This window comes from Botrytis deweyae (assembly GCF_014898535.1).
Source record: "Botrytis deweyae strain B1 chromosome Unknown BDEW_032, whole genome shotgun sequence".
NCBI lineage: Eukaryota > Fungi > Ascomycota > Leotiomycetes > Helotiales > Sclerotiniaceae > Botrytis > Botrytis deweyae.
The window spans coordinates 204,133-218,239 of NW_024066239.1; the positions used below are offsets into that span (position 1 = coordinate 204,133).

General features: G+C 40.6%; 5 protein-coding genes across 5 annotated transcripts; 3 read left to right on the forward strand and 2 right to left on the reverse strand.

The window, feature by feature from the left end:
* Positions 1-833: 833 nt before the first annotated feature.
* EAE98_009964 (uncharacterized protein) lies at positions 834-3,305 on the forward strand (the record flags this gene model as incomplete). Its single annotated transcript, XM_038957585.1, has 2 exons — positions 834-1,747; positions 1,799-3,305. The coding sequence occupies 2 exons, from the start codon at positions 834-836 to the stop codon at positions 3,303-3,305; spliced, it is 2,421 nt and encodes an 806-aa protein (XP_038806048.1).
* Positions 3,306-4,258: 953 nt separating this feature from the next.
* EAE98_009965 (uncharacterized protein) lies at positions 4,259-4,462 on the forward strand (the record flags this gene model as incomplete). Its single annotated transcript, XM_038957586.1, has 1 exon — positions 4,259-4,462. One exon carries the CDS (start codon positions 4,259-4,261, stop codon positions 4,460-4,462), a length of 204 nt encoding a protein of 67 aa, XP_038806049.1.
* Positions 4,463-6,724: 2,262 nt separating this feature from the next.
* On the reverse strand, positions 6,725-7,129 carry EAE98_009966 (uncharacterized protein; the record flags this gene model as incomplete). Its single annotated transcript, XM_038957587.1, has 2 exons — positions 6,725-6,806; positions 6,891-7,129. The coding sequence occupies 2 exons, from the start codon at positions 7,127-7,129 to the stop codon at positions 6,725-6,727; spliced, it is 321 nt and encodes a 106-aa protein (XP_038806050.1).
* A 1,625-nt stretch (positions 7,130-8,754) lies between these two features.
* EAE98_009967 (uncharacterized protein) lies at positions 8,755-10,028 on the forward strand (the record flags this gene model as incomplete). Its single annotated transcript, XM_038957588.1, has 2 exons — positions 8,755-8,888; positions 8,936-10,028. The coding sequence occupies 2 exons, from the start codon at positions 8,755-8,757 to the stop codon at positions 10,026-10,028; spliced, it is 1,227 nt and encodes a 408-aa protein (XP_038806051.1).
* Positions 10,029-11,424: 1,396 nt separating this feature from the next.
* EAE98_009968 (uncharacterized protein) lies at positions 11,425-13,007 on the reverse strand (the record flags this gene model as incomplete). The annotated part of the gene is made up of 2 exons (XM_038957589.1): positions 11,425-12,655; positions 12,709-13,007. 2 exons carry the CDS (start codon positions 13,005-13,007, stop codon positions 11,425-11,427), a joined length of 1,530 nt encoding a protein of 509 aa, XP_038806052.1.
* Between the last annotated feature and the right edge of the window lie 1,100 nt (positions 13,008-14,107).

Sequence of the window (14,107 nt, forward strand, 5' to 3'; positions counted from 1 at the left end):
CAGGGATTCTACGCCGATTATCGCTTCAATCACGTGCGTATGCTTTCTTTTCTCTTTACCTCCATCATGGTTGTTTGTCCCACATGTGGTTGGGACGATAGATTGATGGTGTTACTGTCGCACCACCTGGGCACGTAGATATAATTGCTTTGTCAGCCCTTGTCAACGCGATATGGCGTCCATCACTTGAATCAGACTGCAGGTGATCCATGCAAATATGGATATACTACTAAGGTATGTGAATGATGGAGAGAGAGTATATTTACCGTATTTTCACTTGAAACACTTGAATAAAAGTGTATTTCTTTATTATTTCTCTATGATTTCTTTATTGCTTCTTAGTCATCTTCATTGTTATTGGAAAGAGAAGTGTGAAATATTTATATACAACTTCACTCCAAACAATCTCGAATCCCACTCTTTGTGTACTACTCCGTAGATATCATTCCTTTCTTCTCTCCTCTCTCTCCTCTCCCCTCCGATACCATCTGATAGGTTGATCTTCGGATGTACGTTTCTCCGCTTTTTATGTCTTATCAGTTCCGCCTCCAGTCAAAGCAATCGTCGTCGTTATCGTACATATCAGGAAGCTCTCCTTTAGCCTATGGGAAGTGAATACCATCTGGGTACTAGCTCATGGATCCCACCTCCCTCTCCGCACAACTTTTACTCCGTGGATGATATAATTGCCCGAGAACTGGGTGCACCTTCAAATAACGCAATAGGTACTTACTTTCTCGTCACAACCACCTTCACATCTGAGAAATGTTTTGATTGATGATTTCTTTCCTCACTCTTGACACCACCACTCTCACCTCTCACTAACCGTCATCATGGGTAGAATCCTAGATGAAAAGAAGATGGAGAATAATGAACGTACTCCATTGATCGCCACGGTCATCGTTGGCCAACCTCGACAAAGATATCAACATAATACCATTCGTCGATTCTTCACCATCGCAGCAACTTGTTGTTTGATTGTCGCCGTCGTCCTCTTCCTCCTCCCTTTGTCTTTCTTTCCTCGACACCACAGACATTGGCATCACGATAAACATCACGGAGAATCGTCTGCCATCACTTACGAAGAACTTCAACAAATATTTCTCGATACGCCAAAGGCTGAAAAGGCAAGAGAATGGAGTAAATATTATACATCCGGTCCACATGTAGCTGGTACAAATTTAAGTCAGGTCACTTGGACTCAAGAAAGATGGCAGGAATTTGGCATTGAATCGGAAGTCGTCGCATATGATGTTTATCTCAATTATCCGCGTGGTCATCGACTTGCCTTGTACGAAAAGACAAAGAATAAGGATTCCAAGGTCGAGGAATTAAAGATCAAATTCGAAGCTAGCTTGGAAGAAGATATTCTGGAAGAGGACGAGACTACTGGTTTGGATACCAGAATCCCAACCTTCCACGGATACTCTGCATACGGAAATGTCACCGCACCATACGTCTACGTCAATTATGGTACATACGCAGATTTTGAAGATCTGGTAAAACTCAATGTTAGTCTCGAAGGCAAGATTGCTATTGCGAGATATGGTGGCATCTTCCGTGGGCTCAAGATTAAACGCGCACAAGAACTGGGAATGGTTGGAACTATTCTTTTCAGCGATCCTGGTGATGATGGATCAAATACGGAGGAAAATGGAGCTATTGCATACCCAAATGGACCAGCCAGAAATCCAAGTAGTGTTCAAAGAGGAAGTGCTCAATTCCTTAGTATTGCACCTGGAGATCCGTAAGTCATCATCCCCTCAAAATTATGTAACAAAGGACTAATGATCTATAGAACCACTATTGGATATCCTTCGAAACCTGGAGTTCCACGTCAACCTGTCGATGGAAAAATTCCTTCAATTCCTTCCCTTCCAATTTCTTACGTCGATGCTATACCTATCCTCAAATCTCTCAATGGTATCGGACCCGCACCAAAAGATTTAAATAAATGGTGGGATCGAAACCTTGGCTTGGCGTACAAAGGAGTAGAATACAACATTGGTCCCTCACCAGATAATCTCGTTCTCAACCTTGTCAACGATGTTGAATATGTCACAACACCCATCTGGAATTTGATTGGTGTTATCAATGGAACATTGTCAGATGAAGTTATTGTCATCGGAAATCATCATGATGCATGGATTGTTGGTGGTGCAGGTGATCCAAACAGTGGTTCTGCAGCTCTCAATGAAGTTGTTCGAAGTTTTGGTGTTGCTGTTTCGAAAGGATGGAAACCATTACGTACCATTGTATTTGCCAGTTGGGATGGTGAAGAATATGGTTTAGTTGGTTCAACAGAATGGGTTGAAGAATATCTACCTTGGCTCAACAATGCTAATGTTGCCTACATCAATTGTGATGTTGGTACTAGTGGACCTAAATTTTCGGCATCGGCAAGTCCTCTTCACAATAAAGCTTTGGGTGAAATCTTGAGCTTAGTTCAATCACCCAATCAAACAATTCCAGGACAAACTGTCGGCGACCTTTGGAATGGACTCATTAGTACCATGGGAAGTGGTAGTGACTTTACAGCTTTTCAAGATTATGCTGGTATTCCATCGATTGATCTTGGATTTGGACCAGATGTCAATCATGAAGGTGGTGAAAAGGCTGTCTTTCATTATCATTCCAATTATGATTCATTCTATTGGATGGATACCTATGGAGATCCAGGATTCCATTACCATGAAGCAATGTCCAAAATTTGGGCTCTTTACACGGCTAAAATGGCCGAAACACCGGTTATTTCCTTCAATGCTACTGATTACGCCAATGCATTACAGGGTTATATCAGCAAAACCGAAGCCAAATTGGACTCCATCATGATTGGATCTTCTACTGAAGAACAAGATGAAGAAGCTCGTTTCCGTCCTTCCAGTATCGAAACCAAGGGTGACATCAACACCCTTAAACTTTCCTTCAAAGGTCTTCACAATCTTGCTACCGCATTGAAAGATGCAGCAATTCGTCACGATTCTACCGCCGCCATTCTCGCTGAACAAGCAGGTCAAGATATTCCATGGTGGAAAATTGTATCCAAGGTCAAACTTTACAATCAAATTCGAAGTGTCAATGAAAAATACAAGTATCTCGAGAGAAAATTCTTATATCAAGAAGGTTTAGATGGTAGATCATGGTTTAAACATGTTGTATTTGCACCCGGATTGTGGACTGGTTATGCGGGTGCAGTTTTTCCAGGTTTGGTAGAAAGTATTGATTCGGAGGATTATGAGAATGCGGAGAAATGGATTGGAATTATTGGAGAGTGTTTGGAGAACGCGGCGGAGTGGTTGGCTTGAGATGGGAATTTTGGATCAAGTGGGTTGGAATAGTTACAGCGACTTGATTAGAGAGTTGATGATAATGATGGGTGGGTAAAGATACATGGATACATGCACGATGGTTCAGTGGAGGATATACAAAACAGTATAGAGACCAGACGTAGATAGATATACACAGAGAGGTAGAGTCGAGAAGTTGCTTTGTTTCATTCTTTTCTTTTCTATACACTCGTTTTTGGGTAATAGATATTGAATGAATGGGAAAAGTAGAGGGACTAGGCTAGCTAGCTAGGTAGTCATGAATAAATGAATGAAAACTTTATCTGAAATGAATCTTTTTTTCGTTCTTTTTTTTTTCTTCCTCATTCATTCATTCATTTGAATGTAATGCTGATAAAATCTAAGCATATTATGTTATTTCACGTTATGTTATGTTATATTATATTATATTATGCTACTTATCTAGTAAGTACTAAGTACTTGGTAGTTAGTAGGTGAGTAGTTAGTAGGTGAGTAGTTAGTAGGTGAGTAGTTATGTAGTAGGTAGTTAGTAGGTAGTTAGGTAGTAGTTAGGTAGTAGGTAGTTAGGTAGTAGGTAGGTAGGTATATAGTAGGTAGGGTGAGTACTATTAGGTGAGTACTAGATAGTTATCTAGGTTTCGTACTAAGTAATAAGTAAGTCCAATAACACCATATCTCAACTCACCGCAGATTTTAAATAAAGGATTAAATAAAGATTTAAATAAAGATTTTAAATAAAGATTTTTAAATAAAGATTTTAAATAAGATTTGAAATAAAGATTTTAAAAAGATTTTAAATAAAGATTTAAATAAAGATTTTAAATAAAGGATTTTTAAATAAAGTTTTAAATAAGATTTTTAAATAAAGATTTTAAATAAGAGTTTAACAAAGATTTTAAACAAAGATTTTAAATAAGATGAGGGGTAACCTTATTGGGAAATAATAGGGAATGAAGAAGGAGAAGGGGAAAGATAAGGATAAGGAGAAGGAGAAGGAGAAGGAGAAGGAGAAGGAGAAGGAGAAGGAGAAGGAGAAGGAGAAGGAGAAGGAGAAGGAGAAGGAGAAGGAGAAGGAGAAGGAGAAGGAGAAGGAGAAGGAGAGATGGTTTGATGGCTCTGTGTGTGGGGGAATGGGGGGGGGGGTTAAAAGGTAGGTGTGATACGATGTGATGTGATACGACGTGATGTGATACGATGTGATGTGATACGACGTGATGTGATATGATGTGGCGGTATGGTCATTGGGTTTTGGGTTTTGGGCTTTGGGTTTTGGGCTTTGGGTTTTGGGTTTCGGGTTTTGGGTTTTGGGCTGCTGGACCTTGAGGTATGGTATGGGGGGAGGGGGGGAGGGTGGAATGGGGAATGTGGAATGGTGTGTTGCACGACTGTGGTGGTTTGTTGCACAACTATGGTGGTGTGTTGCACAACTATGGTGGTGTGTTGCACAACTATGGTGGTGTGTTGCACAACTATGGTGGTGTGGTGTAGTGAATGGAGAGTGGTGTGTCGCACAAGATAAAAATAAAGATTAGGAGGTAGATGGTGGATGGTGGATGGTGGATGAGTAGGGATTAATAGGGATGAATCGAGATGAATAGAGATGAATAGGGATGATGTGATACTGCATGTATGTACATAGTATATGTAGCTAGGTACCTAAGTATTGAGGGGTATTGAGAGGTGGTATAGTATAAATACCTACTAGGTAGGTATCTATATATTCATGGATTTAGATAAGTATGATTTGAGAGGCTTTCTTGGGGGGGCGGAGGGGGGGAGAGGGAGATGGAGGATGGATGGAGGGTTGAAGGGTTGAGTGGATGGAGAGATGAAGGGATAGAGGGACAGAGAGAAGGAGGGAAGAGGGAGAAAGTAGAAAGAATGGAGAGATGGAGGAATAAAGTAAAAAGAGAATGGGATCTGGAATAGGATTTGGAATGAGATTTTAAATGGGATGGGGCAAGATTGAGAGATTGAGAGATGAAGTTAGATATATTAAGTGAGTAGGTGGTAAGATGGATAGAGAGATGAATAGAGAGATGGATAGAGAGATGGATAGGCAGAATCGAGAATGAATGAGTAGATGTATCCAGAGCTACGAAATGAGGTGGAATTGTTGGGTTGATATAATTTACATATACATATAACATTTAGAAAAATAAGGAATTATTAAAAATTGAAAATAATTGAATAGTGATTAAGAAGTGATTATCTCGCGGGCTAGAAATATAGATATTCGAAATAGATATGGAGATGTAGAAATTATACTTCTATTGTATTTGAAGGGCATGTCCGAATGTCAGATGAGCCTAAAAGCAAAATCTTCGAGCGCAGCGAGCTATGGGGGTTTGGGGGCTTGCCCCCATAAATTGAATATTATAACTACGTCATCTCGAAGCGTATCGGTAATGTATAATTTTGCGAATCGGATTATGTACTTCTAATGGAATGTAAATGTAGTGGGACTGGATGGGTATGGATGGAGATAGATATGGATGTGATATTTCTGAAGCCTTTCTTTCCTCTTCGCTTGTTCTTGTCGTTGTGTAGTTGGTTCACAAAATAGAGAAATGGGCGGAGGAACTTGTATGGAGATGCGTGTGTGTGTGGTATATACACAAGAGATGGATAGATTAGCTTGGGTTGAAAATGATCGTGAATTCTGTGTTGAATTCTTTTTGGCTATTGGGTTTGGAGAATGGAATGCAGGATGTATGATATGTTTGGGCTGGGTGTAAATGGAGGTGATGGATTTGGGTTTTTTGGAGTGGTAGATGTACAGATATCTAGCAGAACATTGGCGTGTTTTGATGAATTGAAATGTTGTTTGATATTGTATAGGTTAGTTGGTGAGAAAAATAATGGTGAAATTATAAGAAAAAGGTATGAGAAAGGGAGGGGTTGGAAGTATATAAAGTTGAGGTTTAGATTCAGGTCATCATTAATGAGTGTTTAAAGTCGAAAAAATAATCTTGGTTTCTGTTTTATTTTTGATGTGTCAGTGAAAAGGAGTTCGGCTCTTGACCAATAGATGTGGAGGAAACTTGACACAGAGAATATTTTCGCTTCGAAGAGACATACTGTTAAGAGTGGAAAACTAACAAAATTTACAAAAAAACATCATTGTCTATCATCCACATAATCACAAACAAAAGGCTTTTTAAATAGTATCTTTCTTTCATATCAATAGATGGACCAGCCAATCTTTCATCTAATACACCTAAGGGTTATCCACAAAGGCCCTCCCTATTAACAATCCCATTCCATCACAATCATCCATAACCCAGAATATATGCATCCAGACTCCCATATTCAATGATTCATTTCCCAAGATCCCAAAACCCCAAAACAACAACTCTCTAAGCCTCAACTCCCATCCTGCAGCCTCCAATTTCCTCTTCGTATCAACTTCACCTTCAATTCCCATCATAAATATACATGCACTCCAACAAATCCGCCTGTATAGCTCTCAACGTAAGGAGTAATTGCTTGTACCTTCTATTATTGTAAAAACATTAGTAATCATTCTACCCAATCTATCCCAGATCCCCATCCCCCTCAAAAAAGAAACAACAAACTCACCCACGAATTCTCGTTCTCCCATAAAAATGACATCGCGTAACCAAAGTTTTCAAGCGCAATGCTTCCTCAATTCGCGCAACGACATCGTCGAGCGCAGTGCGCAGGATACCCAAGATCGAGTCGTTACCAAGAGCATCGCGGTAGTGGACTACGAGCTCGTAGAGTTCGCGGTAGTGGGATTCGAAATCGATAAATATTTCGGGGGGGACGACGTTGTGGGAGGGTGTGTAGCGGGGCATTTTGTTGTTTTTTGGTTTTGGGAGGTGAGGTGAGGTGAGGTGAGGTGAGGTGAGATGATGGAGGATGGGTGTGGGTATGGGTGTGATGGCTTGGGAGGGGATTTCTGCGCGCGTGTGTGTGGTTGATGGCGATGGCGATGGCGATGGCGATTTCTAGCTTTCCGTAGAATTGTTGATGCGTGGATATTGCAAGTGAAAGCTCTATGCTGGATGATTTAATTTTGAATTGACAGATTGTATATCAAATAAGAATTAATCGCAAAGCCGACAGGTATGGAAGATGAAGAAATGATGCGCTTTTGATTCCCAAAAGATTTTGTAAGTTTCGTCAAATGGAAAATACCATAGCAAAATGCTAGACGAATGAGGAGTGGTAATCTAGAATGATGGGACGTCTGGATTGAATTGAATATTAAGGGTGGCGTGAGATTGAATTGAATTGAATTGTGCGGGGTGAGCGTATGCGAAGTTTTGTTTGGGGAGGGATTTTAGACGAATCGCGGTTGGGGATTTGGGAATTTGTACGGAGAGTTAGAGATCTGGGATTGTGGAGATGGAAGAATTTAGATGAGTTGAGTGGTTTTAATGTATGTGGAAAGATGGATAAAGTTTTTAACTCCACAGGATAGTTGGTGTGTAAAAACTTGAGCAACTCAGGTTAAAGTCATATTGATGCGACTTTCGGTAGGCAATGAGGTGAATCGAAGCACCGAAAATATTGTATTCTTCACTAGATGGCCTGGGTAGACTCATAAACTATGGAATCCGGTATCTAGATAAGTAGACGGAGAACATATTGTACACTGATGAGGACTATACGTTTCAATGAGTGAATCTGGAATTTTGTATAGGTGAAATTCCCTTACTTGGAAGATCTTTCTCTAGAGAGAGACTTGGGCTATGAAGTATGGTGGTATTAGGAATCGAAGACCACTGGTATAATATCTAGTCACATTCTATGTACCAAGATCTTTATTACAGATAAAATCTATTGATTATTGAATTCAGATGAAAGAAGACTCGAGGAGGAGAGGAAGAAGATGAAGAAATTGAAGAAGGCTGGACGACAAAGAAGGATCTAGCCGAGTCGAAGAGGCCCAAATATCAAATGAATGGCACTGGAAAGGCTGTTTAAGATCATTCTCGAAAGCTCAAAGGACTGAAAGAGAATCTGGATAGGTGTAAGACTATATCAGTAATTTTCAGAATGGAAAGAAACCTCGAAGAAGCCACGGCATTCAAGTCCACAAACCTATATTGTTTTTGTTTACCCCGGCCGTATAGATCTTCGGTATGTATACCGATACGATGAGAGTTGTAGCACTTGTACGTGTCAAGCAGCAAGATAGCTATCAATCTTACTAGTCCAAGATTACTAGCCGTATATTTGGTTTCCTCTCAACAGAAACCGTACCATTGTCAAATGATACGATATATAAGAATGGAAAGGCCACTCAAGCTGTTCAGATTTTCTTTAATCATATAACTTTCAACACACTCCCACATCATCTGAAACTCAAAACCAAAGATATTGATTTCGATATCTAGCCAATCAACCATAACAACAAAAGTAATTCATCACACACAAAATTGAGCCATCTACTTGATAGAGTAAATTGGTAAAAATGCCTGATTTAGAGGAATCCTATTCTTCTATCATCCCCCCAGAAACAACGGAATTAGCGTCGGGACTCTACACAATCACAAATACACCATGGATTTCCCAAAACACCCGATCTGATCCCATAGACTCTTCCAAGTAAGTTACTCTAGACTCGTCACCTTAACCAAACTGACGAACTCTAGAATCGATTACAATGATCTAACCAGCGTTACCATTGGACCTTCCACTAGTCCCATCCGTGTCACCTGGCCTCTTGCAGTCTTCTGCATGAACTCTCTCTTTTTCCGAAGCATCTTCATGCCAGAAACACCCACAGTACCAGATACCACACCTTCTTACATTCGTGCTCTCCGCCTGGAACACCAACGCACAAATAATATCCCATTTCCATGCACCACACCTGCCGAGACCGACGCTTTTTCCATCTTCGTATCATGGAACACAACCAACGAGTTAAAGTCTTCAACAAAGTTTGTTGGAATCACTAGTGTTAACGTTAACGAGCGCATTCGGCAGTACAGTAAGCTTTGGGATCAGATGATTGAATGTTACAAGCTCTCACAATTCCTGATCGCGCCTAAATTCGCCAACAAGATTATCGACACAATGATCTGCGCTTTGAGAGAAGAATGCGGATGGCAAACTCATCGAAGACAACTAGAAGATGAAGACGATGAGAGTATTCTCGCGACTCCCGGAACCGCAGAATATGACGCATTAATTGATCGCCTATCTCAACTCACAACCGAAGGAAACGATAACTTGTTCAATCAAACACAATCGTCAACCACCCCGCCAATAGTAGATCAGAACGACACTCCGAATCGAAAAACCAAACTCCTTCCCCCTGATGCGAGAAATATTCTAGGTGGATCACCTGCGCAAATCTCCCATTTGTATGCATCTACAAACCCTGACTCTCAGCTGCGAAAAATGCTCGTTCAGATGATCATCAACTATTCTGTCCGCTATCCCAAATACTATGCTCAGCCTTCTAGCTTCAGCACTCTGATTACAGGCACGGGGTCCGGTACAAAGGGAGAGCTTTCGGTCCCGATGGAATTCATGATTGATTTATTGAGTGCTTATGCAAAGCTAGGAAAAGAAGCGAGAGATAGAGGATGGAAAGAGCGGGGTTCGGGATGTGTGTATCATGAGCATAAAGATCATGTTGAGGAGATGAATTGTCAAGTGCAGAGTGCGAGGGAGAGGAGTAATGCGGAGGGAGGTGGGGATGTGACGATTTCATCGGCGGTGGGATATTCGATGGGTTGAGGAGGTTGGGACGGCTTTGAGGGTGGTGTGATGGTTGCGGTTGTTGGAGAGTATGGATGAAGTTGGTAGGGTGGAGAAGTCTTGAGGGTCTGTGAGATAGTTACATTTCGTGTAGTCTTCATTACTCAATGAAAGTCTACTAGGTGTCTCTAAACCCATTTCTGATTCCAAACACTTGTTCGAAAGTTTTGAATGTAATATCCCATTGTGATCCCAAGAATTATCATTGGCGCTTGTCGAAAGGGCATTTAACAGCATTTGATACCTTTCAAAAGCTCATAAAAGCATCATACTTGATCTCCTTGTTGCCCAGAAGTTATTATTCTCTCAAAAGGAACGAAATCCATTTTTCACCCCTTGTCATACTTGCAATTGAAAAAGCCTCATTCATTCCAACAAAGTCTACACAAGCATTAGTGAATAGAAATATGTAAAATATAGTTTCATCTCACTGAATCTAGTACACAGATAATGAATGAATGCTCTTCACCACGAATTCCGCTAAACAATTCATAGTGATGGTGATAATTTTTCCGTTCGTGGAGTCACCTAGGGTGCCTCTACCGCAGTCGCGGATATTCCATCACGATGACTTCATCTTATGAGGCTGCTGGAAGGTACTAGGCAAGAACTACAAATTGCTGGGGTAGAAATGACGAGAGTGGATGAATAAAATTTATTTACAAGCGTGAATTTTGTAAGAAAATCTAAATTTAGAGGATAAATTGTTGTACTGGCAACTTCCGATACTTCGCATCCAGATGAGATGGGGTTCTTTACTTCCATGACTAGACGAAAGGGTTCATTTGGGCCATAGAACAAGTCCGGGACTGTAAATTCTTTGATGGATCATTTCACTTCGATTTATTGATATGAATTCTCATTTATTGAAAGGGTGCAAAAACAGAATACAAAAAATTGAAGTGATTTTGTTCGCCCAGGAATATGCTAGGAAAACCTATGAAAGGTAACAAACCAAACTTCAAGGTAAGAAAGTTAATCTACATTCGACTAATTATATTCAAGCTACTTATTCATTAGCTGGGGACAAAGCATAGTGTTCATTTGTACATGACTCGTGATAGGATATAAAACTTTCGGAGTCAATCTGGACTAGTCTAAGGATTTGAGACACCATCAAGCCCTTTGTTGTATTGTGTTCGAGTGGTCTCACTTGCTTTATAGCATATTTGAATAGAATATTTGTATCATGATATCATCTAGCATACAAAATGTGATAGCTGAATGATTAAGATGCTCCCTATGCTCCTGATTGTATCTCTACCTGGCACTCACAAATCTAAAAGTACTAGATTAGGCTCCCAAATAATTTCCAAATGCCTACCCCCCAAACAAGATATTCTTTCACCAAAATTCTCTCGAGAAGTCTAGCCCTTTACTCCTCATCTCGACAATCCTTCCCCATAGCATGAATATGATATCTACATCTCTCATGTTCCCAAACCATTGACGCCTTCTCCCATTCCTTAAACTCAATAGCAACGCTTTCCGAATCGACCTTCACTTCGTCTCTTCCAAACTTCATTGCTTTGAGAAAACGAGAACGGAGCGTAGGTCGAGGTGGGAGGGGCATTGGCGAGAGAAAAGGATGTTGGTTTCGAATATTGTAGTGATTGGCGAAGGGATTGTGGGGAATATGATGTAGAGAAGGTGCGCGGTGAGAGATTGGAAGGTGGTGATTGCCAGCATGAAATGGACCTCCTTGAGGAATCGGATGGAATATTGGAATGTTATGAGGATGAGTTGGCGGTGGATGAGGGTGAAAGTGTGGGGCAGCTGCGATTCCAGTGGATAATGAAGGTGCAGCGTTGTGCATATGGTGGACAGTTGGTGGCGGGGGATGCGCATTCAGAGTAGTTGGCAGAAAATTAGAAGTAAACAGTGGATGACCAGGTTGAAAGTTTGGATGCGGAGCCGTTCCATCGTTTGGAAATTGAATATTCTGGCCATGAGGCAGAAATAAAGGATTCAGCACTAAGGGATTATGAATTCCGCGTCTGGTTCTACGAAAAGAAGGGGGTGCTCTGGGACGTCGGTTAATGGTAACGGAAACTCGTCTCTCTTCAACAGAAGGAAATAGTATGTCCTTGATTAGAGCTCGTAGCGGTGATGATTCGACTGTGTTGTTATTCACCAGCTTTCGAGTCTCCTCTGTCTTGTTGAAAAGTGGATCTTTCGCCGACTTGACAAATCCATCGCGCACCCATTCTCTATAGGCCAAGGTTAATGCATCCATCATATAATTGGCGAATTTCGATGCTCCGATATAATCGGCGAGAAAATAACAACGAAGTAACTGGAACCATTTATACTTATGGGCTTGTGTTCGAAAGTGAGTATTACTACGGGTGGTATTCTTTCCCAGACATTTAGCATTTCTAATATCCTTAGTGTAGAGCCATGCAAGGAACATTTCGAAACTTTCAGGTTGATAATCTTCGAGTGAGATGATACTTTCACGACCACATTTCCATAGACCAGAACAAAGAGGTTTGAAATATTCGGCTTGCGTGGCCAATAATCCAGCAATTGCTGTGAATTGGACTCGTTGTTTTCCAGTTCCTACGTTAATGGAGACGATCTTGTTAAAGTTTTTCTGGTCATCACTACACCCGCGATTAGAAACTTATCACTTTCTCTATCAATTTGAGGAACTTACATGTCATAGCCTCCGCTGAGGGGCGCCAGAGCGCTCTTGGTAGTTTTCGGCTTGTCAGGTGCTTGATATGTTGCAGCTAGAATTCTGGAAATTCTGAGTACATTTACACGAGAAAGACCACGATGCCCAGATCTTCGAATATAAGCCTCTAGTATTTCACTCATTCCAGCTAGAATTGTGTCGTCTGTGTCTGAAATTATCGCGTCAAGCTGCGACATTTCATTGGCAGGATGAGGCCAAGGTATAATACCGATATTTTGATTCGGAACCAGATTTATCCCCAGTCCATTGGCGGCCATTTTTATGATAGATGAGAACTTAGATTTATGCTTTGGTGAACCGGTGCGGAAGTACAAGAATTTCGTTAGGAATATTGTTCTTGAGCTGAGAATATGAGTGAGAAATTCTTGAGATTTGTGGCTTTCTCCAAATTAAGGTAGTTCTAAATAAATGGAATCAAATGGATAATCGAGAGACCTAAATAGATATTCTTCAGAGCTACGGTCGAAGAAAAAGCCAATGATTCAATAGATTCTATCACAGTACAGCTAAACTTTGGAAGATTCGAGCGACCGTATTTGGTGTTCAGGTAGGTGTACGTTCGAAACGTCTGAACAAGCACTGGAAACATAGCCCGCTCTTCAATTCTAGATTTATCTGCTCAATTCTTAGACTTTTGTTTGCTCGAGATCCTTCATTCTTTCAATCGCGCTAATGAGATCCCTAGAACATGAGACTCGCCATATGACCTAATGCCAGGAATTTATTTTCTATCTAGACTCCACGTTTAGACTCCCATACTCTCAGGGCCAGGCCTGAGACTAGCTTTAGTTCCATTAAATTTAGGAGCTATTGAATGATTGCCTGTATCTTTGTTTGGAAATTTCTGATCTTTGAGATTAATGAATTGATGATACCACTTATTGAATATGATACGCTCAGTTGGACGTAAATTTCAAGAGGTAAACAGACTTAGAGATTCTATCATTGGTTTAGCTTGAATGCTGATATGATAGTCTTACTTGACATTTGACACAGTCATCTCTTGTGTCCATTTATTCATGTGTCATAAGCGCAGCAGGAACATGAAATATGATTGTAGACACATGATGTTTCTATAGTAATGATTCTTTGTTCCTTTGTTCCATGCTTGCTCTATATCAAAGTTGCCATAGACAGTCAGATGATATTACAACTAAAGCTCCTAGCATATAAGCTCATTACAAATAGACTTTAGTGAGCAGTCCCACCTCCCATTAATCCATCACTCTCATACCGATAACCCAGATCTTTCATGAATTGCCATTATTAATCAATGTGATTGGCTATCGAATCATAGTCAAGCTAGCTGAAGTAAGAGTGATCAAAGATCTTAGATCCATGAGAATCTAGTTCACTC